General features: G+C 36.2%; 1 protein-coding gene across 1 annotated transcript in view; it reads left to right on the top strand.

Annotated features, from left to right (window-relative positions):
* The window catches only part of ZNF407 (zinc finger protein 407), a 355,740-nt gene extending 328,150 nt beyond the window's left edge, over positions 1-27,590 (top strand). Inside the window, exon 8 of the mRNA XM_083359962.1 lies at positions 25,230-27,590. Within this exon, the coding sequence (XP_083216088.1) occupies positions 25,230-26,575 (1,346 nt within the window). The 3' untranslated portion in view covers positions 26,576-27,590. The remainder of the gene's footprint in view (positions 1-25,229) is intronic.
* Positions 27,591-27,790: the final 200 nt, after the last annotated feature.

Below are 27,790 nucleotides of genomic sequence, written 5' to 3'. Positions count from 1 at the left end.
AGAGGCCAACATAAGAACAAAAATTATTAATGAACAAGACTATCCCACAGATGAATGTCCATGTTGTCAGATCTCATGGGTTGAACTAAGTCAGTTGGAGACAGACCCATAGTTTTGTGTCACTTCTACTTTTACCTCTACAACTAGGTAGGATTGACAGATAATAATTAGCCCAAAGTTAGTTTCTAAGACTGAAGTGAATTTGGTCTTGATTCATGCCTTTGTTCCTACATCAGTTGATGTGAACCAATAGATATGGATTGAAGGAAGAACAGAATTATGAAAGTAATAGATTCAGCACACTTAATATATGTTTTAAAGAAAAAGAAATGATGGAAAGAAATAGGAGAACTATAAATTATTGATTACAGCAAGTTTTATAACTGTGTAAATCATGTTAGAATGTAGACTTATGTAAGGTTAATAGACATACCAGAATACCAGGTTCTTCTGAGGAATCTTTACAAAGAAGCAACTTTCCCCTTATGTATTGGACTCATAATTCAAATATTTATTTATTTTATTTTATTTTATTTTATTTATTTTATTTTTTATTTATTTTTATTTATTTTTATTTATTTATTTATTATAAAAAGGACAGGATAGGAACAGATGATTGCTGGAATAAAAACTGGAAGTAAAAATACTAAATAGTAAAAGTACTAAATTTGGAGTAGGCAAATGACATTTTGTAAAGAAAATTTAAAGAGTTTGTTATAAAAATAAAAAGAGAAAATGAAAAATCTGGATCAACATTGAAAGAGTAATGTTAGTATGTATGCTGAAGGAGGTAGACAGTGGTCTTTTCTTAGGTGCAAGAACAGGTAAAGGTACGCTATTTTGGAGAAGACAACATTAATCCTTGGGAGAAAGCACAGGCACATCAAGGATAGCCAAGATTAGTACAGCTAAAGTAATAGTCTTTCTCTGTGTATATGGGGGAGAAGGGTATTTATTTAAATATTTATAAAGTCACCCAACTTAAACAGCATGACTAAGGACAACGTACAACATACACATACAATAAGAATTATTATTATAACAATAAAAGTAATAATAGCAAGAACAACTAACAACAATAACAAAAACCATGTATAAATACAAAAGCTAAAAGGGCATCCAAGCACAGAACAAAGCAAACATCAGAAGAGAAGTACTACACTCAGCCTGCCAGGTCTTAAGGATTTTTCTAAAGGCCAGGAGAATTGGGACCTGTCGTATATTACGGAGGGGGTCATTCCAGAGAGCAGGGACAACCACTGAAAAGGCACATTTTCTAGGTCCCATAATATTGCAAGACTTAAAAGAAGGAGCCTGGAGCATGCACTTGCTGTAGAAACATGTGGAACAGACAGATGTTATAATGTATAGACGAAAGGCCAACAATGAGAAAGAGTGAATAAAAAAGGTAAGTCATCTTCACATTGTGGGTTTGTAGAGGACTACCAGAAGTACAGGCAGGATTTCGAAGAGGCAGAGGAACTAGAGATCAAATTGCTAACATACGCTGGATTATGGAGAAAGCTAGAGAGTTCCAAAAAAACATCTACTTCTGCTTCATTGACTATGCTAAAGCCTTTGATTGTGTGGATCATAACAAACTCGGGCAAGTCCTTAAAGAGATGGGTATACCAGACCATCTTATTTGTCTCTTGAGAAATCTATATGAGGGCCAAGAAGCAACAGTGAGAACTGGACACGGAACCACTGATTGGTTCAAAATTGGAAAAGGAGTCCGGCAAGGCTGTATACTGTCACCCTGCCTATTTAACTTATATGCAGAGCACATCATGAGAAAGGCAGGGCTAGATGAATCAAAAGTTGGAATTAAGATTGCCGGAAGAAACATCAACAACCTAAGATATGCAGATGATACCACTCTAATGGCAGAAAGTGAAGAAGAACTAAAGAGCCTCGTGTTGCGGGTGAAGAAGGAGAGTGCAAAAGTTGGGTTGAAACTAAACATTAAGAAAACCAAGATCATGGCATCTGTCCCTCTCAATTCCTGGCAAATAGATGGGGAAGAAATGGAGGTAGTGACAGATTTTATTTTCCTGGGCTCCAAGATCACTGCAGATGGGGACTGTAGCCAAGAAATTAAAAGACGCTTGCTCCTTGGGAGGAAAGCCATGGCAAATCTAGACAGCACACTAAAAAGCAGAGACATCACCCTGTCAACAAAAGTGCCTATAGTCAAGGCTATGGTCTTCCCAGTTGCAATGTATGGCAGTGAAAGCTGGACCATAAGAAAGGCTGAGCGCCAAAGAATTGAAGCCTTTGAACTATGGTGCTGGAGAAGACTCCTGCGAGTTCCTTGGACTGCAAGGCGATCAAACCGGTCAGTCCTAGAGGAGATCAACCCTGACTGCTCTTTAGAAGGCCAGATCCTGAAGCTAAAACTCAAATACTTTGGCCACCTAATGAGAAGGAAGGACTCACTGGAGAAGAGCCTAATGCTGGGAAAGGTTGAGGGCAATAGAAGAAGGGGACGACAGAGAATGAGGTGGCTGGATGGAGTCACTGAAGCAGTAGGCGTGAGCCTAGATGGACTCCAGAAGATGGTAGAGGACAGGAAGGCCTGGAGGAACATTGTCCATAGGGTCGCGATGGGTCGGACACGACTTCGCAACTAACAACAACAAAAACTAGGGGAAAAAAGTTTCTGCTAGGCATAGTTGCGGGAAATAAAAGAATGCCAACATCCTGGTGAATGGATGGGATTAAGGAAATTGCTGTAATATTCTTGAAGGAGAGTGATATTGTTTTTCTGGAAACAAATTCTATAGTCACCTTATATGGTCACTACATATGACTTAACAACTGCTAAACATTGTATTTTTAATTAATTATTATATTTGCGGTAGATTGCAGAAATGTATTATCATCACATGGCAAAAGGCCTGAGAGAAACTCACTGGAGGCCAAAGACATGTACTTTTATTAATTTAGCTGACAGTGCCTCCGAGTAGTATATTATAACTCCTTGAGACTGTATCCTTCTAGGTTAGGCAGTATATCTTTAAGTTACAAGAAATGGCTGAATCTTTTTTAATGTTGTAGAGTCAGCAATAGTTTAATCAATTCCTTTATATCAAATAAAATATGTGACAGATTATCACTTAATTAATGAGTTCAAAAAGTTTAGGTAAAGGTAAAGGTTCCCCCGCACATGCGTGCTAGTCGTTTCTGACTCTAGGGGCCGGTGCTCATCTCAGTTTCAAAGCCGAAGGGCCAGCGCTTGTCTGAGGAAGTCTCCGTGGTCACGTGGCCAGCATGACTAGACGCCAAAGGCGCACGGAACGCTGTTAGCTTCCCAACGGAGTGGTCCCTATTTTACTACTTGCATTTTTACGTGCTTTTGAACTGCTAGGTTGGCAGAAGCTGGGACTAGTAACGGGCTCACTCTGTTACGCGGCACTCGGGATCCGACCCGCCAAACTGCCAACCTTCTGATCGACAAGCTCAGTGTCCTAACCCACTGAGCCACCGCGTCCCTTCAAAAAGTTTACAATGCACTTAAAGAATAATTTCTGAAACTGCAAATTGCTGACCACAAATGCCTACATCCTCTTGAACAGACAATGCCCAGAAATAGTTGAGGAAGATTGTTTCTACTTTGATTATCAGTGTTTAGATCTTGATTAAAAAAACACACAATAGCTGAATTAATAAGGCTGACATGAACTTTCTGGATGTACATCTGAAGAAAACTGCATAGGATTTAAGGATCTGGAGAGCTTATAAAAGAAATAAAATTAAAGCTGCTGGTTCAGAAAATTTTTGGCTGAGAGGCAAGAAACAATTTTCCAATGAATAATTTTAAACATTTAACAACATAAATAGACCATTAATTAATAAATAATTTATTAATTATTTAAGACTATTTAAGAAAAGAGTTTAAGTTTTAGCAGATATGGCAGAATGATTACTATCTGAAAAGAAATGTATAGTTTTACTAATTTGAGTTCCAATCTTCAATATTGTGTCAAGTCTTTTATTTTTCACCACTGTTACTCCATAGTAGTGTTTATTGCTCAGAAAACATATATTCATAGCTAAATTGGAAGCAGATTGGGGTGATTGTAAAAATGCTGTCTCCCCTTTAAATCTTTTATGATAACACTTCCCTACTTCCCTTTGCAGGTGGGGGACACAAATAAAATATAATATGTAAACCAATTATTCAACCAAATTACTTTGATCAGTGGGAACTAACAATTAGTGTTCCAGTATCTCAACAGTGAAATCCATACAATAGAGCAGTCTGAAATTCTACACTGAGCATTAAATGAATGTAGTGAATTTATTTTACACAGCAAGCAGAGTGTATGAAAGAGTGTAAGGGAGACTGGATGAATAAAATTAGCTTTGTTCAATTGTTTTCTTAATTCAATTCAACATATTAGAAGTTAATTGTCTCATTTTTTAATTGATAGTTAATGTATTGTGACAGCTCTCTTGACAGAGCCTAATGTCAGCACTGAGAAAATATTCACAGGAGAATCTGCTGATCAGTTAATCAATGGCTATAGAAATTTACCATCCCAACAGCTATTGTTTGGATGACTGATAAAAGTAGATCAAAAACATTCCAGGTAATTCTGGTGCTCTGCTTGTCTAAGCTTTTGCATGTTCTGTCCCCATCAAAAACACACTGAAGAACAAAAGATATGGCACAGACAAATCAGAGGCACATGACTAGGTTTATTCCCCAAACTTGTTCACATCCTCACCTCTTCCACAAAATAGCTGTGAAATACAAGAGCATTCTGGGCATTGTCATGCAAATGAGAACACCAAACACACCACTTTGCTTTGAAATTGCACTGGCATAACAATTAGCTTCTAAAAACAGAAATAGATTTGTCTAGCTTAAAGCTTGCACCACTACCTGTGTGTATGAACAGTTTTCAGCTAGGGTATGGAGAAGAGAGAGGTGCTTGCATATAACACCCAGACTCAACTTTTCAGTGTTCAGGTTATCAGAGGACAAGCTTTTATAAGAACAATAAGCCTCTGCTTGAAAGAGTTGCCTCTTTATTCTGATGGCAATCTACAAGTCATATCATATCAACATACATTAGTTTTATCTTTGTCCAGTCTTGGAATTTCTTCTTAAAAAATCAAATTGGAGAAGGCTATTTAGACCACTGAGTCAATTTCCAGCTTACTGAAAAAGTTGGAATAAAGCTTTGCTGAGAAATGGCTGTTCAGTGTCTGTTTGAATACACTCAATAAAGTGGAGTCCACTGTTTCTCTGAGTAATGTTGCTTACCATGAGGCAGTTGTCTCCTCAAACATTTAATCAGAATCTGCTCTCCTGTAGCTTATATGTATTTATAATACTATAACTGTTCTGACATATAGAGAACCTATATGCCCTTTTTTCTGTGTAGCAGGAGTTTGCAAACAATTTCAAGCTGCAGAAGCTGTTACAAAATAACAGAGTTGGAAGAGACTTTGGAGGTCTTCTAGTCCAACCCCCTGCTCAGACAGGGGACCCTATACTATTTCAGACAAATGGGTGTCCAATCTCTTCTTAATAACTTCCAGTGATGGAGCAACCACAACTTCTGAAGGCAACCCATTCTCCTAATTAAATGCTCTCAATTGTCAGAAAATTTCTCCTTATTTCTAGGCTGGTTTACTCCTTGATTACTTTGTTCATTTGTTTTAAATCCCTACATTCCTGCTCTGGAGACAAAGCTCCAGTTATAGAAAATTGCCCAAGTTCAAGTGAACTTTTCTCTTTTGCTCTTATTCTTTCATGGATCTCTACATGGGGCTGCCCTTGAGGACCACTCGGAGGCTTCAGCTGGTGCAGAATGCGGCCGCGCGAGTTGTGATGGGGGTCTCCCGATACTCCCATGTAACACCTCTACTCCGCGAGCTGCATTGGCTTCCGGTTGCCCTCCGGATGAGATTCAAGGTGCTGGTGATGACCTATAAAGCCCTACATGGCTTGGGTCCGGGATATCTGAGGGAACACATCAAGTTCCCTTCGTCCAGTGCGCTCCCACAGGGAGGGTCTTCTCAGGGTGCCACCGGTAACAGATTGCCGGCGGACGACACCCAGGGATAGGGCCTTCTCAGTGGGGGCGCCTGCCCTTTGGAACCAGCTGCCAGTGGAGCTGAGGACTGCCCCCGACCTCCGTTCATTCCGCCGGGACCTGAAGACCTGGCTCTTTGAGCTCTCTGGCCCAGCCTGAGGATTAATCTTATTTTAACTGGGGTTTTATTTATACAGGGACAAATTTAATTTTTTTTAAACTTGTTTTTAACTTTTGTATTTTGGTTTTTAATTACCCTGTAAACCGCCCTGAGTCCTTCGGGAAAGGGCGGTATATAAATGTAATAAAATTAAATTAAAATAAATAAATAAATAAATAAATAAATAAATAAATAAATTTGAAAAACCATGTTTTGAGATTCTTAGAGAGAACTATGGTATCCCATTTTTCAAGGACAAACAATCACGTTTTTGAATGTATTTTCCTAGGGCTTAATTTCTAAAAGCATTGTCTTCTGAATCTGTTCCAGTTTGTCAGAAATGAAACCTCCTTTAGTGCTCCAAACAGGCACAATACTCAAATTCGGAGTATGGTCAAAGCAAACTAAAGTAAGAGTCATTCTTTCTATGATTTTAAAAAAACTACATTTCCTTTAATGCAACCCAAACTTTAATTTCTTTTCCTTATGGCCATATTACACTAGTGACTCATATTTAGTTTGCAATCAACTACTATTCATAGATTTTTTAAAATTGATAACAATTGCCAAACCAGATATTTCTCATCCCATAACCATGCCTTTGTTTTGTTTTCCAAGTGCATAACTTTGCATTTCCCCCCCCTGTAATTTCATTCTCTAACCCATCAAAATCATTTTGAATTTTATTTTTATGTTCCAGAATATTATCTATCCTATCCAATTTTGTGTCATCTGCAAATTTTATAACCATTCCTTTTATCCTCTAGTCCAAGTCATTAATCAAAATGTTGAAAAGTGCATGACTCAGGCCTGAACTTTGTAGTACCACTAGAAAACCTCAATTTAGTTGATGAGCAACTACTGATAAGTACTCTGTGAGTATGATTACCTTCTTCTGCCATATTCCTTTTTTCTGCTTTCTCAGTGGAATTGTTTATAAATTCAGGCTAAGGGAAGAGAAAATAAAAACTGTTGTGTATTATCCAGAATACATGAATAGGAGGCACTAGAGATCTTAAAATGAAAACTGTGACATTTGAACCCATATGTCTCCACTGTGCCTCACTGGAACAGAATACTTGTTGGTTTCATCTCTGATGCACTGCGGCAGCATCCTGTAATGACAAATGTCTCTATTGCAATTTTCATAACAGTAGAGTCATGTTACCCAAGGGAGCTGCTATAGCCCATGTAACTGTTGTAATCCAGTTTCCCCATTCCACGCAACCCATTTCATCATTTAGTTACAGACTTGCTGGAAAATACTGGCTCAGCCTGCTGAAACTTTAAAGCAGGAGTGTCCAACCCTAGCAACTTTAAGACTTGTGGATTTCAATTCCCAGAATTCCCCAGCCAGCCATGAGGAGGTTGAACTTCAACTCTGGAAGTGGAAGTCCACAAGTCTTAAACTGCTTAAAACTGTTTCACAGCCATAAGGCCTAATGTTTTTTCTCAGATTTTTTTTTCTAACATTTTCCTCAGGCTTTTTTCCCCTAGAACACAGTATTTGAGAAGAAGTCCATTATATGCACTACACTGGACATTTTGCCGATATCTTTTGCCGACATTTTGATGTTCCCTCCTCCAACACTAAGCACTTCTCTCTGGATCTTTGAATATGTCATCTAATGCAAGGGTTCTCAACCCCCGGTCCGTGGACCGGCACTGGTCCGCAGCATGCCAGCTACTAGGCTGTGCAAACAAGCGAAGCCCCATCCAGGGGATGCAAGCAGCAAACGAAACCACACCCCTCTGGTCCGTGGAAAACTTTTTCTCCATAGAACCGGTTCCTGGTGCCCCAAAGGTTGGGGGCCTCTGATCTAATGGGTTCCTTCTTGTAGATCCTGTATTCTAAAGGAATGTGCGGCTGTATCTTTCTGTACTAACATCTGATTTTATGACATGAACTGTTACCAATTCTCCCTTCCCATTGTCTGCAACTATTTGTACTCTTGATTCTGTTCAAAGAAAGGACCTCTCTGATTATGTAATTGCAAAAAAATTATATGTGTCATTGTTGTTGAAAGATAAACTTTATGGACATAACCGAAGGGATTAGGCACATAGGATCTCTTATTGGATACCATAAACCAGGGATCCCCAACCCCTGGTCCATGGACCAGTACCAGTCCATGGCATGCCAGCAACCAGTCCGCACAAACAAGCAAAGCCCATCCACGGGATGCAGACAATACATGAAACCACACCCCTCTGGTCCACAGAAAAACCTCTGTCCACGTAACCGATCCCTGGTGCCCAAAAGGTTGGGGACCTCTGCCATAAACTGACAGTCTGATTAGTACTTTATTTCACAGTTGTGTGAGTTTGCCTAATTTATCAATGAGGGAAAATAAGGGTGGGAGAGGGAGCAGTCTTATGTGAGAGAAAGCCATACATAAACATTGAGCCTCTTTTATCTACATTAAACTCAGCAGTATTTAAACTGAGCATTTTAGTGAATCTTAAAATTAAATTGTAGACTTCCCTCTTCCTTTCTGGATTTGAGGATTGAACTGAAGTAAACGTATATCTAAAGATTTCACTTCAGTCAGCTAATTTTCCTCTATGCTTCTGAAGATTATATAGTGTAAATTATAATTTTAAGCCTTTAGGATTGCATAAACTAAAAAATCCAGATAGGAATAAAATGCTGTTGAAAATTGATTAACTTTCTATGAGAAGAGAAAATTTTCCAGGATTAGCCTTTGAAACCATCCAAGAGAAATGGGTTTTTTTCATATTTTTGTTTACAGTCTAAATGTATCAGTTTCATTTACATATAGCAAATACTTTTGCCCATATGTTAAAAGAAGGAGGATTCATTTTTTTTAGTTTGCAAACTGCCAAGAAAGAGGGGCAGCTACATCTAGAAAATGATATTTTGGGTGATAAATGAAAATGTATGAATGGAATTAAAGGACAAATGAAATCTATACAGCATGGTGTTTAACTAGAATTCTAGGTGGACAGTTGATAAAATGGAACAGACTAAAATTTGGGGTATTCATAGACCTGCTTGTTAGTCCCTTTGCCCACTTCACACTTCAGCCTGTAGCTTCCTTTGTCTATAAGCATGATGCCAAATGACAGTAGCTGAGGTTTCCTAAAAAGGAAGTATGACAGACCCATCTGTGGCTGGCTGCTTTCCGAACAAAAAAAATGCCCAATTCAGTCATTACGGCCCTTTGTTCCTGCACAATGCTTTCCATGTGATTGTTTTGTGAAGGCTTGCTGGTAGCATCCATAAGCTACAATTTGCCTCACTTCTTGCCTTATTGTGTCCCTTGTCCCCAGTTGTCATACTGGCTTCCTTCCCAATTCATGCCATTTCTTGTTTTCTGTTAGACCTCCAAATGTTTCTAGCAGTCTTTCAAGTTACAGGACTGCTGATCTGAATGTGCTATATGCATTTCAGATCAAAAACAGACTGTACTGAAACATCTCATCTGCTAAAATCACTTAAGGGGTTGGGGAGGGGGGATTTGGCTTATGTTTACTTCAGAAATCCATAAACCTGTAATCATGTTATTACATTGGTGTCACTTTCCATCATTTTCACAAGCGGTTGATATTCCCTGCTTTAATGTGCAGTGTTTGCATTTGATGAACTAACAGGTTTAAATAGTGTTTATTTAAACACTTTAGATATCTGCATTGAAATTCAGCAGGAATAAAATGATTTGAAATCACAGAGAACTATGTGCATTTACAGTAACATTGGAGTTGAAGTACCTACGTAAGTTCTTTCCAAGGAAGTGTCACAAATTTTGGGGTGGGCTTTTAAAGGAGACAAGGAAATACTATTGTTTTTCATTCCCAGGATAGGTCTATGAATCTAAAGAATGGGGGAAAGAAAAAAAGAAGTATTTCTGAAAAAGAAAAAGTCATATTTCCTAATTTGTGGTTTAGGGTTAGGAAACTACAATTTCGTTGGCGAGCTCAGGTGGTCTCCATTTCACAGTGAAGTTCAGCGTAATGTGAATAGTCATGTTCTCTGTTGTTTATGGTGTCAGCGATACTAATCCACCTCAAGATCTTCTCCTTAAAGTAATTGGAGAAGAGAAAAATAGAGACTGAGAAAAACTTCAATTTCATTTTTTTAAAAGTTTCTGTTAGTGGGTAAGGAATATGCTATCCTTTCAAAAGCAGTTTGAATGTCCAGTACGGAGTCTGAAATCATGAGCAGCCTTGCATTTTATGTATATACATAAGCTAGAAACAATTGGATGGTGCTGAATAACGTCCGCCCGTTATATTGAATAGAAATGATAAATCAGCTTTGTTCGATCAATTGTATTATTTGTGAGGTATTAATTTGCTTTAGAAAGTATGCTTAAGGATTAAAATTGATATGGGGGAGAAAGTGATTTCAGTTTATGTGATTATGTGAATCCCAGTCATAGGGAAGTCTCAAAGCATAGTGAAAAAACATTTTCCCCCCTAAAGCAAAACAATATGATGCAGTGTGCTAATCTAATTAATATCCATGATTATAAGAAACAGAGGCTACATTTCTGTGCATTAGAGCTACTGTTTCTGGAGATAAAAAGGGCTAGAAGGGTACTGATATATTGAAGTTTGATTGAGAGAATATACAGCCATGAAAAGTGCAGTCATAAAAAAGTCTTTCATCTACTATAGCTAAAGGTTGTATTAAATACGTCCTAAAATTCCTTTAGCAAATAGAACGTAAGCAACATAGCTTTGCTTGTGGCCTATCAAGTAGATTGAATATTTATGCTGCCTGTGTCCTTTGCTTCTGCATTTGACCCATTTTTTAAAGGATTGATAAATTTAGTAACATTAGGAGTATTAGGAGGACCTTCTTACTAAAAATAGTTAATTTTGGACGTTTTTGAAAACATCATCATTTGGTGTCCATGTGTCTTCCGTCCGCAACATTGTCAAATATTTTATCTCAATTGCTGGCAGAAGTTCTTCTTATACTGTATGTCCATGTAATTCATTCTTCCGCAGCCACTTTTTGTCGAGTTCCAGCGTGAATAGAATGAAGAGAACCATCACAGAAAAGTCAAAATAACTTAAACACCCAATAGCATACTGCAAACGACAACACATTTAAAAAACTGTTTGAGATAAGATATCTGTTTTTAGTTGTGTTCAACTGGAAACCCTGTTATCCCCAGCTAAAATTTCTAAGACATTGAGCGCAGTTGAAATAAATTGCTAAATAGTGTTGAGCATATGTCAGTATTAACGAGATGTGTTTAAGCACCACATTTCATAGATTGGCAGTGAAAAGATGTGACAAATGGGCTATCTTTTTTCATTTGATTGGCAGCTATTCCTAATGCTTTGTGAGAGAGCAAAACACTAAGTTTGTTGGACAACTTAGTTCAACATACACTGTTGACAAAAACTAAGAATTGGGCCATTGCGGTAAACATGTGCTGTTTTTCAGGATAAAGTCAGGTATCAAGTTGCTTTTTCAAGTTGCTTTACAAATGCATGATGAATTTTGGAATATTGATTTATTTATTGAAATTTGCATACCTCCATCAATACTGTTCTGGGCTGTTGACAGAGTCAGATAAAACATATTGGCAACCATAAACACAACTGCTATCCCAATACAAGTATCTTTTTAGAAAAGTCAAGGACTCTTCTGACAATCTGGCTGTAACTTTCTGTACATTTGAGTCATGTTCAAAGGCAGCTGTATGCAGACCCTGTTGTAGTAGTGTAAGTACTAATAAAGGAGAACATTTCTAGCTCAGCATTGACACGAGGGGTCCTTGGTACTCTCTGAGTTTGGTTGTTTTATTTATTTATATGTATTGGTTTATAAAATTTATTGGCCACCCATCTTACCATAGGGCAACTCTGGGCGGCTTACACTATAGAAATATGTCTGCACATGTACAATTAAACATAAATAAAGTCAATATTAAAACCTAAGGATACATGGGGAAGGCAGGGGCGGAGTGGGGGGAGGTGGGTTTTCTTGCAGACGTTTCATTACCCAAACTAGGTAACATCATAAGTGCTAGTAAGGTGTGGGGTTTGCTCTCATTTTATATACTAGTGGCTTACCTGTCAGGTTGGTGGGGGTGGTCTTAGAGATTCTTTGGTTGGGCAGTTTACTGTTAGCTTGTTTAACTGTTCCTTGTTTGGGATATTGTTTACTTGATTGTTGATCTAATGTTAATCTTGGAGTTAATCTATGCTCATTTGGGTGCTGATTGCAGGTGGGGAAGTGCTTTGCCCTTTTTATTCTGTTTTTGGCTTGTTGATTATCTCTTTGGCATAGTCTGTAGATATTGTCTATGTCTATGTGTCTGTTGATGGCTAATTTGTAAGAGCGCCAGGCTTCTAGAAAATCCCTAGCATTTTTTTTATCCCATTTATATCCCGCCCTTCTCCGAAGACTCAGGGCGGCTTACAATCTAAAGCACAAATCCATGTGCTTAGCAATAGCCTTCATTCTATGTATATGTCTGCTTATTAGGGCTTTCGGGGGGACCCAAGCGGCATTATTACAAAGTCAGCTTATTGCCCCCAACAATCTGGGTCCTATTTTTGGACTTGGCTTGGTCTAGGGTGGTCACAGTTTCCCAACTGAAACTATGGTTAGGTTTTTTCATGTGTTGCAAAATTAAAGAGTTTTCATCATGTCTTCTGATTGCTAGTTGGCTTTCATGGATGTGCCAAGTATAAGTACCCACATATAAAGACATGAATCATTATCTACGTGAACTTATGTAATGATCATTTACACTGGGAATATCCCATGGTGTCATTTGCAAGACATATATTCCAGTTTTAATTCAGTTAAAATGAATCTGCTAATCTGGGTTCATTTTCATTTTGTCTCATTACAAAGGCATCTTCTCAGGACCATTTTTCAATTATGGTGAATTAATTAGAGCTTCTCTTGCTCGCTAGAAACTATATCTAAATATTTGCTTGAAATGTAATGAAAATATTGCATTTTGAAAAAAATGTTTCAGATTCAAATTCATTGATTGGTCAATGTTTTCTACATTTTTCCTAGTTCTTTGAATTAAATCCATAACTAGAAATATTACAAAATCATTATGTAGTTTGAAATTTTCTTTTATCACATGAGCATGGGATTAAGTATCAGAATATGCTAAAGCCATTTAGTTATACAACCAATCCTGACTGGCAAAATGATGCTATTGACATTCTATCTCAGTATTTAGAGGCGATGGGAGTCTGTATGTATAACTCAAGCTCAAAGTTATACTTGGGAAGATCAAGTGGCTATGCCTTGTGAGGCCATCTGGATCCTAAAAGTTTCCATCTTTGGTTCCGAATGATTATAAAATGCCAGACAGACTCAGTAAATAATGTAATTCATCCTAGGCTCATGAGTCTTGCTCGAAAAACTGGTGGCAACTCTGGTTGGGAAGACCAGAGATCCAACCCTGGATTGGAAGCCTTTACTCATAGTCATTCATGCCTTAAGATAGCCATTCAGCTCTCATCTGGATTACTGCAGTGTGTTCTTCATGTACTCAAACTACAACTGGCCCAGAATACAGTAGCACAAATAGCTAAATGCATCTCAGTGTACTCAAATAATACTACTTTGTGAGCTTCACTAGTTATCAGTTACATTTGAGTGCATTCAAGTTGCTGGTTGTTATCTATAAATGTCTTCACAACACAGGGCCTAGCTAGTTCCAGAATCACTAGTCTCTGATTATATTAACCTGTTCAATAAAATCTGAAAGGGTGGACATGCTACAAGCCCATACCTTAAGCAGTGTCATGTGACAGGCCCAGGAAGCATATCTTCTCTGCCTTGTGGCATAGTATTCCCCTAAATTTTGGAGGGCCTTAATTATGACTGCCTTTTAAAAAGTGCTAAAGACCTGAATTTTACCCCAGGCATTGACTCAGAACAGGGGGTCCCAAACCCCCAGGCTACTGATCCATGGCCTGTTAGGAACCAGGCCATGCAAGTGGTGGGCGAGGGAGCAAAGCTTCATCTGCTCATGCATGGGATCTAGGTTGTGGGCCAAAGCATCCCCGCCCATCCAGTTCATGGAAAACGTGACTTCTAGGAAACCAGTCCATGGCGCCAGAAAGGTTGGGGACTGCTGATTTAGAAAGCTTGTGACCATCTTGATTGTTTTCTGTATTGTGTTGTTGATTTGAAGTTGCCTAATGTGGCAAGTTTTATTATATTTTATCATTTTAATGTCCCCTTCTCTGTTTATTACCACTTTTTATGATGTACCTGAATTGTTGAATAAACTATTTACGTTGGCAAAATAACATAAACATAAATTATTTAATGCAGTCTCCTTAACATAAGCCCCTATTGCATCTGAGTAGGCATACACTGGGTTGTGCTGTAAATAGCATATTCTTAATTTAAAAAAATAATAAAAAGCATTAATTCCAGTTCTTTGTTGCTATCTTGTTATAAGGAAAATATAGACCAGCATCTAAATAAAATAAGTAATGTACCTGTATCTATACTCATTACTGAGCAGAAAATTGTCAGTTTATAGGAGTATTTATTATTAAGGAGTTATAACATGAACTGCTGGATATTAATCATTCAAAAATATATTTGAGAATTATAAAGAGAACAAAGATTATAAATATTAATATTTTTATTGGATTTGGACCTGAACATTATTCTGGGATGCCCTCTCCCTGATGTCATTTGGGAGTGCCATGATCAAAACATACTGTTGGTACTTTGTAAGCATGTTCATAGTTAAATATCCCCTTTAAATATGTTCAACTTATGGATTCAAGAATTTTTGCTCTCTTTGGTTCTAATTCTTCTGAAGGGGATAAGCCCTTTGTGAATTTACTAGAAGCTAGAAAGAGTTTTAGATGCCCCATAGACATGGCAGACTTAATAAGAGTGTTGTGGCAATGTATACAACACATACAGTATATTTTAATATTTATAGACAAAAATTCACATTGTTTCATATGTACACAAGCAGCTGCTGCTGTCTTTTGGCTGCGAGCAGATGTTAGACCTCCAAAAGCCTTGCTGATAATTAAAATACTAACAGTGTTTTACCCCAGCTGCAGGTTCTGTTTACTGTAAATCTGATTTTAATGGTGCCTCTGTGCAGTTGGTGAATACTGGTTTGTTTTCTGCCAAACATAAGAAAGTGCCTGCAATGAAGATAAATGGTTATTTCCTATAATTTGCTCTGGAAAGATATGACAATACACTGTACCGTGCTTCCATTTATAAACAAAGCATAGATATGACTAGCAAGTTATGACAGTAATCGTTTTAGCACACTAACAAGAAAACATAAGCAGCCAAGTTAAACACAAAACCCCAAATTCTCAGCTGAATTACCCAAGAGAATACAATACTGTCTTGTAAACTATCTGCTAGTTGTCATTGTTTTTGATAATATAAATTATTTTCATAGCAATGTGTATGGATATGATTCTTCACAGAGTAACGTAGATTTTTTTAAAAAGCTGGCAAGGATAATATGGGCACAGTTTTGATCTGTAAGCACAAAACATGCTGTAGAGGAGTTGATAGAGGCCCTGTTAGAAATTTTTTCCTCCTTGATTGGCCCTGTCAAAAATGTTGAGATGATAGCTATAAGCATGCAGTCAAAGTCTTGAGCCTCTTCCTATGTGCATTTATGTGCATGTAAAAAAAGGAATTGCATGATCATGGTTGCCATTTTGACTTTTTTGACATCACCAACTCCCAGAATTTCCCAGCCATTTCTGGGAGCTGAAATCCACAGGTCTTAAAGTTGCCAGGTTGGACACCCCTAGTCTATTTCTAATATGACTTGTCTCTTTGAAGAAGGCAAATCCTGTTGCGCCAAGCTTAAAAACTGCGCTAATCAAAATGTAATATTGTGTACACTGGCTAGATTTGCTTGGAAATTGAGGTGACTTATAAGTAAAACAAGCAACTAAGTAAATAATAGCATGGGAATAGCTTTGTAGAATCACTAGAAAAACCTTCAGGTGGCTGCATACTTGCATTAAGACAGGCAAAATAATACAACTAGTTTTGCTTGACTTCCTCTCACAATTTCCTCAGAGTGAAATAAACACCTGCGGGCTAAAAGAGTTATCATAGGATACTGAAAGGGGAAATCTATAACAGAATTGCAGCAATGAATTGTTGAGCTATCTTGTCTGCCAATATATGAATTAATTGCTTTTTCAACAAAGGGACAAGGAAGAAGACTTTTAATTGACATGGTCCAGTTTTTAGAATGGTTTTGTTGATTATGTTATTTTCCAGACACCCCCCTTTTTTTACTTTTTTACTTTTTATTATTAAAATCATTTTATATATGCATATGTTGTCCCATTAATTAGCTTGGTATAATAAAATTAAAAATAATGATATTAGCTCCTTTGCTTTCTGTAAAGTTAACATAACTTTATTATTTCCATGCTTGCTTTCTGGGTTAAAAAAACCTGCCCAATTAGTTCAGATTGTAGCTTGTTTTAGAGCCATAAAATGATGTCTTATTAGTACCCTTGTTTTATGAACAATTAGAGAAAAATTATGCTTACTTCTATCCAGGTTGCTTTGGAAGACATTTGCAGGCATTGGATACCATAGCGAGAACAGTTCTAGAGATAAGAATTTTGGAATAACTGCTTCTAGTTCCTTGTATAGTATATGCTCAGTAAGTGGTTTAGGCGCAAGAAACCAGGAACAGGAGTAGAGTTCAAAGCACTAGAACTTTATTTCATTCTACTTATACACAAGAATCTGATCTACTAATGATCAGAGCAAATTGGCGCTAGATAAGGGTCAACAGAATTCATGGGGGAGGACTGGACTTAGATCTCTTGTGGGAACATAAAAATTCCAAACTGATGACATGTTTGGCCCTGCCCTCAGGGTCCACCTGGTCATCTTCTACAATAACTTCCCATAAAAATGGGCATAATTGAAAATGATTTTTAAAAAAGCACATGGAGCGCTACACTCCTTTGGTATTCTTTTCACTCATCATCCAGCCATGGGGCAGGATTTTTATTTCATAACCCCAATGGAGATAGCCAACATAGCAACTACCAAGAGAAGGAGAAAAGGAAGGTAACTAGAATACTGGAAACTGAGTTTTGAGACACTTTTCATCAAAGCAAAATATTAACACTAGTTACTAAGGTTGGTTGATATATACTGCCTAAAGACTGTCTTTCGTGTAATGTTATTTAAAGTGTTCAATTCTAATAAGTCCTGAGTCCTTCGGGAGAAGGGCGGTATAAAAATTAAAATAATAATAATAATAATAATAATAATAATAATAATAATAATAATAATAATAATAATAATAATAATAATAATAACAATGAACATAAAATGGGGAAATAACCAGCAGGAATAATGTCACAGTGCCCAGTAGATAAAATCTTTAATAGCACCTATATAGAAAAGAAAGATAAAGTCATCAAAACATAGAGTAAAAAAATAAGCATATATCCCTCAACGTTCTTTAGTCCATTTCCTTGATTTTGTTTTGATCAGCAAGATCTACACTTGGCCCAGATGGATGTCTGTTAAAATATAAAAAGAAAAGTAAAAGTGGAGGTTTACATGCAATATTGCATTAACCCGGACTTTCCTGATACGTTATGCATTACTTTTGGAGACAAGTCTTTTTAATACCATCTTTATCTGCTACACGATGCATGAAATCTACTTTCTGTTTTAGAACTGCAAATAACCCTTGACCCCTTTAGTGGAGACACAATGTGACCTTTCTATTGTCATCAGCTTTCATTCTCTTGAAAATTCTATGAATTTTTATTACAAGTTTTTTTTTAAGCCAAGCTGAGGCTTCAACAAATTACTTGACACAGATGAGATGAAGTTGTTGAAGTAGTGTTAGATAAGTTTTACAGCCAGCATGTGTGCTGCTGAACAGTACAAAGCCAGTGTCCTACAATGTCATACACCAGTAACTGCTGAGCCTACTATTGGATAAATACATCATTTTATGGAACATTGATTGTTCTATAAACCCAATGGAGTATTATGCTCTATGATCAAACCATTTAGATTGTGTGTAGAGCACAGAAAATGCCATATTCAGGATGGTACTAAAAGTGCCATTTGTGTATTTTATGGATGTCATTACAGGGGAAACTTCCCTCTGTAGGCCCTGTTTACTGCAAAAATTTTTAGACTGTAATGACATTTTTCATTCACAACGTATGCCTTCAAGAGAAGGGGGGGCTTGTTTTATTTGTTTCATTCAAGTTCACTGCACAAATCCTGTACATTTTAATTAAATGTGAGCTTAACAAAAGAATAAGGTATTTATTCTAAGAGGGTGGAGGACAGGGAAATGAGGGCTGTAACAAAAATGATATAGCCATACAACAGCAAAATACTCAGTTCTTGGTTTCAAAAACATAGCTGAGCTAAATCTTATTTGTACTCTTCATTAATCACGTTAAATAAAGTATATCTTGTCCCATTTTGCTGAGAAGGTGGCCTATAAGCATGAATAGAGTATACAAATAATGATATAATATCCCAAAATATTTGAGATTTTTCCATTTCTTAAAAAATACTCCGTGCCAACTAATAAATAAGGGCTCTGTTGAAAATACAGAATATTTGGGAAACAACCAATTCTGTGATCATGATATCCATAGATATGAAACACATCCATAGGATCTTTTATCCCTCGATAGCAATCTTACATTATTGTATTTTATCAATTTTAAATGTAATTCTGTTCATTTATACTTTGTAATGACATTCAACAGCAAGTATAGCATTTTACATTTACGTTTGTTATTAACAAAAATTCTTTATTCCTTTGTACCAGTTTTTGTTTAAAATGCATTTCTAAAAAATAAGATTTCTTTGATACAGTGATGTTTAATAAAAAAAATGACTAGAAAAATGGGGGGAAGTATGCTTTGCCATAACTAATTCTTAAAACATATCTCTAGAATTACATTTTTTTCTGTTAACTTTCATCCTCTCAAAACAAAGGGAATCCATTCAGCTACACATATTACATTTACCATGAAGATCACTAAAATTGAACTTGATGTTCCCAATAAATTTTTGGCCCAGTTAAAATTTAAGCCTACACTACAGATTCCCATTAGTTTAACTGACACTTGAACTTCTACACAGCTCAACATTAATTCATTATAGTTGAAAATGGGAGAATCTTCCGTGGGTGAATCTTTTACAATCTGATTGAGGCTGTTACATTTTATAGGATCCATTTTTCAAAGCACTACTGACAGCACTCGAAGTTATTAAATTTCTGAATCAAAAGATGGACCTGCAATCGCATTTATGAACTATGATGGAATAGCTTGGGTTGCACTGAGCCGAAGTTAAGATGTTGGTGTAGTTAAGCTTCATCACACCCTTTTACTGACAGCAGTATTTACCCATGTAGTTTACTTTAATGGTCAGGAAGTGGCCTGACTCACCTCTGGATTCAAATAGATTAAGCAAGCAGTCAGAATGGCATAATTATCTGTGCTGCAAGGAATTTACAGGATAACTCAACCCCCAGGAGACTTCCCGTTCAATTGCTGAGCAAAGACTGGACATGCATAAAATCACAGATGCAGCATTTACCTCTGAAGGCAAGGGAGGGAACATATTTCTTTATCTTCTTCTGTTCCTATTCTGTTCTGATGCAGCTCCTGAATATGACAGTGTCACTTCATGCCTGTTCACTCTTAAGACTTTATCTGTGGAATTAGTCCAACGGATAATATTGGAGCAGAATTCTGTTTTGATTTAAGACCATATCATTACAAGTATTATCCTACATCTTGTCAATGAAAGCAAGACACACGTGGAAATTAATTACATCGTTCGCTTGCAAAATATGAATCAGTTCTGATTTTTAATTGTCCCTTTGTGTTATGTTCTCCCTTCCATTCTTTTTTTTTCAGGCTGAGAATCTTGAGTATGATTTCCATAAGGAAAGAGTATAAGGTTAATGATACAAAGAGCCATTTCGTTCTTCCCTACAGTTTTTCCTTGCCAAAATTTAATCCCTCAGTGGGTGCCAAATCAATCATACAGTTTTACTTGGACAAACATTTCAGTCACTTAATTTTTTTTAAAAAAAAAACCTTTTTTCTAAATGACATAAAGGCTCCCTTCCATCTTGCCATCTAAAATTAGGATGGTATAATTTAATTTTGTTTTGATAATGGATGCAGTGTTTTTAAACCTAAAATCCTGATAACATCTGTGAGTCAGTAATTTCATCAAATATAGTACTGAGATATGTATGAAATGTTAGGGATGATGTATGGTTCATGTTACATTCACATTGAATTTGCTGCTTGCTTTGAGTGTGCCATTAAGGTGACAGAGGCTCTGCTTACTGACCAGGTTTTTTTTAATACTAATACAAGGTCATATGATTTTGTGGTACTCCGCTAAATTATTATGTCTAGGTACTGGAACCAGGCTGCTCTCAGAGGAGCAAATAATTTGAAATAGTTGCCACATACTCTTGATTAATAATATTTAGCAATCTTACATAACCACTTTGTGTAAGTTCTTCGATTTTAAATTCAGCAGATTCATTCTTATTGTATTATGCTACTGAGTTTGTGACAGTCATTTCAGGGACAATGTTGTACATCCACAGTAAATCATAGCAAACCAGCTTTTCAAGTTTGTGATATGCAACCTAGAATGGAGCTCAATCCTGAGGGGTTCTCCCTGAACTGTAAACAGATTTGTTTCCAGACAAATGGTGTCTCCTTTGTGGTATTGCTATATAAACTGCATGCCATTTTCTGATTTAGCCTGTCCACAGCTCTATGGACATATTCCACAGCTACTGTATAAGTTGACCTGAAAGAAGCTTAGCTGGTAAGGAGGGGACTGGAAATCAGTGACTATCTACCAAATAACATCTCAGAACGTGTACATGTGTTGGGTTTTTTTCCTGTTACAGATTAATTATACTATGTAACTGCAGCCTTTATTAAACAGTTTATGATTCTTGTTTAAATTTCATCTTCAAAGTGTAAATCCACCTATCTATTAAGATTTTCTTGCAATGCGATAAGCTGCCCATTATGTACCTTTGTAACTACTGTTGGTAATTCTGATTTGGCCGAATAATTTTTTTTAAAAAAAACAACAGACTACATTATATCACTGCTATTGTTGACCCAAATGGATAACTGCAGATTAAATAATTGACTGATTTTACTATTAGAAATTCAAATTTAGTGTCTGTTGTATAGATTTGCACAACTCAAGATATCTTCTCTACAACTTTATTAAGGTTCAAATCTCATTGAATTCATTGCTTATAAATAAATTGCTTAGGATTAAACTGTACTTCCCCCCCATTAATTTATCTTCAGTGCTAGGGGAAAGATTGTCTATCAAGATGAAACTGCAAATGTAAATCTACCCCTTACCTATCATACTTCAGGTTTTGTGTCTGCTTTTGATACTTCTATCCTGAACTTCTGACCCCATGGTTCAGCCATTCATTAATTCATCAGCAGCGTTTATCCTGCAATGTTTCCAGCTTAGAAATCTCAGAAACGTGTTGGTTAAAAAAACAGAATTTAAGCGCAGAAGAAATTCCATGTTTTCCCCACATCTTCGGAACACATTTGGGGAATTCACAATGTGGTAATCATATTGGTATTAATTAATTATATTTCAAATCTGGCCAACGGAAATTCCCGACAATGATTCCTATTAGACTTTCACCCAGGGCAATAGCAATAAATATCTCTGCAGAAAGTAAACCAGAATTTAAGAGGTAGGAGTGGAACATTCAAAAGGATAAGACTTGGATAGATCTGTTGCTTGTATTGCAGAAAACTGAGTGATGATAATGAAGATTTCATACTACTGAATCAGGTAATCTGGCCTATTGTACATAATAATCCATGATTTATTTGTTAAACCAGCCTTTTCTAGTGTCTGGCTGCTTGTATCTTGGTTTTAGATATGGCGGACACCTGCATCATATCTGGTCTCAGGTTCTTTGCTTCTAGGACTGACAATTTCAGCCTTACACCTAAGAAAGATAATAAAATATTTTTAAAAAACCAGAAAAACAACAAAACAATAAGCAAATATATAAAACATATGCAATCTAGTATCCCAGTGTAGATAATTTCATCTTCAGCTTTAAGACAAAATATAACCTTCACAAATCTTAACAATTGTAATTCCTACAGTTATAGCCTTGGATCATTTCCTTCAATAAATAAATCAACAAATACAATGTTTTTGACTAATTTGTTTAATTGAGTTATCTTCATCCAATTGCATGTGTCAAAAATAGACTACGTTTTAAGTTATATTTGTGCAGAAATATCAAAAATTAATGCAAGTTTTGAAACAAATGATTCATAGTGATCAATCGGGATTTATATCTGGGAGGTATATGAAATATAATGTAAGACAAATTGTTAACTTGCTTGAATATTTGGATAAGAACAACCAAGTCTCTGCAGCATTGATATTTTTGGATGCAGAGAAAGCCTTTGACCAATTGAATTGGCAATTTTTATTAAGAGTTGTTGAGGAGATGAATTTTGGAGAAGGTTTTCTACATGCTATTAAAGCTATATATCAACAACAAACTGCACAAATTATAGTTAATGGGGGATTAACAGAGACTTTCAAAATTGAAAAAGGTACAAGACAGGGTTGCCCCCTATCACCATTATTGTTTGTTCTAACACTAGAGATTTTATTAATTAAAATTCGAGAGTCCTCTATGATAAAGGGAATCAAAATAAAACAGAATGATTATAGACTGAGAGCTTTTGCTGATGAATTGGTTGTGACAGTATCCCAACCGTTACAGTCGGTTATAGACTTGATGGAAATTATAACTCAGTATGGTAAGGTTTCTGGGTTTAAGGTGAATAGTAATAAGACTAAGATATTATCCAAGAACTTATCTATGAGTGAAAGGGATATGTTATCTAAATTAACAGGTTTTGAAATAGTGAAGAAGGTTAAATATTTAGGAGTATATATTGCGGCCTCAAATGTAAAATTGTATAAGAATAATTATGAAACACTATGGTTGAAGGTACAAAGGGACTTAAATAATTGGAAAAAATTACAATTATCATTACTGGGAAGAATTGCAGTTGTTAAAATGAATGTTCTACCAAAGTTTCTCTTTTTGTTTCAAATGATACCTATATTGAAAAAGGATGCCAACCTTGATCAATGGCAGAAGGGTATTAACAAATTTATTTGGGCGGGGAAAAAACCAAGAGTTAAATTTAAGTTTTTACAAGATGCCAGGGAAAGAGGGGGACTCAAGGTGCCGAATTTGAAATTGTACTATGATGCGGTTGCCTTGACCTGGATTAGTGATTGGCTTAATTTAACCAACAAGAGAATACTTCATCTTGAGGGATGGGATTTGGTATATGGATGGCATGCATATTTGCTTTACGATAAGAAGGTGGACAGGGCTTTTAAATCCCACATTCTTAGAAGTGCTTTATTGCGTGTCTGGAAAAAGTATTATTATATGTTAAATTATAAAATACCGATTTGGGGAATTCCAGGACACACGATAGAGGGCATATCTATGGGAGTGAGTATGGATATGGTTTCCTACAAGGAATTACTTAGATTGCAAGGGAATGATTGGCAACTTAAATCATTAGAGGAGTTAAGACAAGAAAATATAAATTACTCTTGGTTTCAATATACCCAATTGAAAGCTAGGTGGAAGTTAGATAAAAAGGTTGGCATCACAATTACAGATCAAAATTTAGTAAAACAAATTAGAGATTTAAATTGTGCACATATAAAGAGGATATATAATGCTTTAATTGAATTGGATTCAGAAACGGAATTGGTTAAAGACTGTATGATAAAGTGGGCACAAAATATTCAGGAACCAATCTCGTTGGACACCTGGGAGATAATTTGGGTCAGAAATGTTAAATTTACTCAGGCTCAAAACTTAAGAGAAAATTTTTATAAAATGTTTTATAGATGGCATCTGGATCCCAAGAAGTTGTCCAACATGTATCCTAATTTACAGTCTAAATGTTGGAGATGTGGTAGTTCAGAAGCTACCTATTTTCACATGTGGTGGACTTGTAGAAACATAAAAGCTTTTTGGATCAAAATTTGGTGGAACATTCAAAAGATTTTTAAGAGAAAGATAAAGTTTTCTCCGCAATTATTTTTATTGGGTATTGTTGTAGATTGTGATGTTAAAGAAACTAATTTGATGTTGAATATGATAACAGCAGCACGGTTACTGGTGGGACAATATTGGAAGAAGGATAGTTTGCCCACTATAGAAGAATGGGTGTTTAAAGTTTCGAATCTTGCAGAAATGTCTAGGATTTCTGCTTATTTGAAAGATCATTCACAGGAATGATATATTTCAGTTTGGAGGAGATGGATAAATTATATTCAGAACAAATATGGGACTAAAAAGTTCCATTTAGCTTATGAGTAGATTTTAGTGGGATATTGTTATTGGTACTTTGTTTGTAGTTATGTCAAAGGGGAGTTAAAGCACATTATGAATTTGGTTAATTGTATATTATGCATAATTTTTATTTAGAATATGATTATTGTAACTATAATCCTGTATTTAGCTCTGGGAAGTGGGGGGGGGAAGTGGGGGGGTTTGGGGTGGGAGGGATTTGGGGATATATTGTAAAATTTTGTTTTTGTAAAACTCTTTAATAAAAAAATAGACTACATTTTAAGTTATATTTGTGCAGAAATATCAAAAATTCCAAAGGGTTTACAAATTTGTTTGTGGAACATTTAATGAAAATATATAAATACATCTAGTCACGGCTGGAAAGAAATAGGATTTTTAAGTTCCTCTGAACATGAACCATCTTGCATGTATGAGTATTCCCTTCACTACTGTTAATAGAGAATTTATCACAGTGGTTAACTTGCACTTGAAAGGATAATAGCATCCACATATCATTTGTGATTTTTATATTGTTCATACCTGTATTTTGTGCAACTATTTTTTGACATTTTTTAAAAAAAAATTATTTCTTTCTTTTCTTAGGTATAGTTTCTAAGTCTTATGAATGTCGACTGAAGGGTCAAGGAGCTACATTTGTTGAAACCACCAGCCCTTTTATTACATCAGCTCTAGATGAAATTTCTCCAGTTAGTGATAAGATGCTTCATGGTATGAGGAGACATCCACAACCCAATGAACAAGTGCAACAGGTGATCATTATTCAGGGATATGATAGTGATTTCACGATTGATGCCTCAATGGAGGAAACAGCAGCAGCTACCCTTCATACTTTGGCAATGGCTGGCCAAGTGGCAAGGGTTGTACATATAACCGAAGATGGACAACTGATAGCTACAAATCAAAATGGCTCTCATGTAAGCACTATACTTCCAGAACAAATACTCAATGAACAGTTGTCAGATGGGAAAACACAACTTGTTGTCGTTGAAGGCTCTGTAGGAGGAACTCCTATTGAAGATGCCGTTTCCTTAGGGATGGCTTCAGCCCCAAATAATGCAGTGGTGCAACAGATAGTGAGACAAGAATCTCTGGATACATCAAGGGTACACCCACCTGAGTCTGCCTCAGCATTAGACGCTTTGCTTTGTGCTGTAACAGAACTTGGTGAGGTGGAAAACAAAGCAGAACTCTTGGATAGGGCACAGCTTTGTCACAAAGAAGCATTGCAAGTGTCAAATCCAGAAGCAGACACCGTTTCTATTGATGACATAACACAGGAAACACAAATATTCCATGGTGTTCAGGAAATTGAAGAAGAACAGTCCATGGAGGTAGTAACACAAGTTGTGCATCCATCTACCATAATTTCATCTCAGGAAAATGCTCAAGTTGCCTTCAAGAAAATGGTTGAAGGAGTCCTCCAGTTTGCTGTATGTGATACAGCTGCAGCTGATCAGCTGATGAAAGAAGGTGTCACTCAGGTTATTTTGAACGAGGAAGGAACTGTGCATATGGTAGCTAGAGAAGGATCTCAAATAATAATGCAAGAGACTGACAGCCATACTCTGAGCATCCAAAGTCAACACATGGATTTGGTTGAAGCAGATGGAGGAATTTCACAAATCATTGTCACAGAGGAGATTGCTCAAGCAATGGTTCAGGAGTCTAACAATAACTTCGCCAGTGGGGCAACTCATTACATAGTAACACAATTACCACAGGAAATTGAGAATGACTCTAGAATATATTCACATACTGTGATAGAGAAAGAAGAAACTCAAGAACTTTTGCAGGCTGGCACAGTTATAAATTCTAATCAAAATTCTTGTGACGAAAGTGTTGAACAACTAAGTAGCATGCTCATTTACACAGAAGATGGTTCACAAACAGCTATTATCCAGGGCCAAAGAGGTAACAGTGAACTATAAAAGATACTAAAGTATACCTAATAATTTCAAAAAAAGGAAAGAAACATCAGATATATTATGTTTTATTGTTAACTTATAAAGCATTTCTACATGGTATTTGCTGTTCAATGCATTTATATGGTGTTAGCATCACCATCTTGGGAATGTTACATAAAAAGGGAATTTTCCTTGTTTTTGCATGAGCATTGATCAGACTGTTTACTGGTTATAGACACTGAAAAATTTACAATATAAAATCAGAACATACACAGATGCAACTACCAAGATATTAATTTAATTATCTTCATTAGATAATTTGGGTTATTTTGCTTATCACCTCTTCATTATATTTTGACATTCTGATAGTTTTATCTTTCTTGTGATTAATGATATAATTTGACTTATCTGACTTTCTGCAGGGCGAACAAATTAAATATGCAGGTATTTATATCACCTAATTGACACAGACATCAACAATTTATAGATTAAGGCATTCTATGTATGCAATAATTTTACATTCCAAACCTGTTTAAATACGTCCCAGTTATTTCTACTCAAATGCAGTATTCACAATGAAATGAATTTATGGTGTGGTTCAAAATGCCTTTTTTCAAAATACATTTTATTGTGATTGAACCCCCACTAAATATCATGAGACCTCTCTAAAATCAATCCTTGTGGAGGTATTAGCAAAAGAAACTCACTAATACCCGTTACGTAATCATTGCAGGGATTTCTTTCTTCTTTTTTTAAGGTATCATTCAAATATGTACCATTTTGCAGTTTGTTTTATGAATGGGCTTTGCAAATATTTGATGACCCTTTCCATGTTAAATTCTGCCATTAATCTTAAGTGGAAAAAGTTGAATTTGATCTATTTCTTCTTGGATCAAATATTGATTTAGTTGTGGATAAGTTCTGATTGTTTAAAGTAAGTTCCTGCTAAAAGCAATTATTTTTCTGCTATAAAAATTTCTGTTTTTCCTTAAAAGATGTAACTATCATATATAGGGGAACAATTGGTTCTTTACAATAAAAAAACAGCATTAAAAGGTGTATTCTCATTTTTAATGTTAAGCTTACCTGGAAACAGATCCCATTGAGAGTTCTTACAGACATGCACTGTTGATCAATACACAAAGCTGGCATTAAATAGACTTTATTACAGGCCTGCAAATTTGTGGCCCACCAGCTATGTATGTGGGGCTGTTGAGTGCCTGAAGACAGCCTTAGTTT

The sequence above is a fragment of the Vipera ursinii genome, assembly GCF_947247035.1.
Source record: "Vipera ursinii genome assembly, chromosome: 3".
NCBI classification, from domain to species: domain Eukaryota; kingdom Metazoa; phylum Chordata; class Lepidosauria; order Squamata; family Viperidae; genus Vipera; species Vipera ursinii.
Note: the sequence above shows the minus strand (reverse complement) of the source record. Positions and strands in the feature narration are given on the sequence as shown.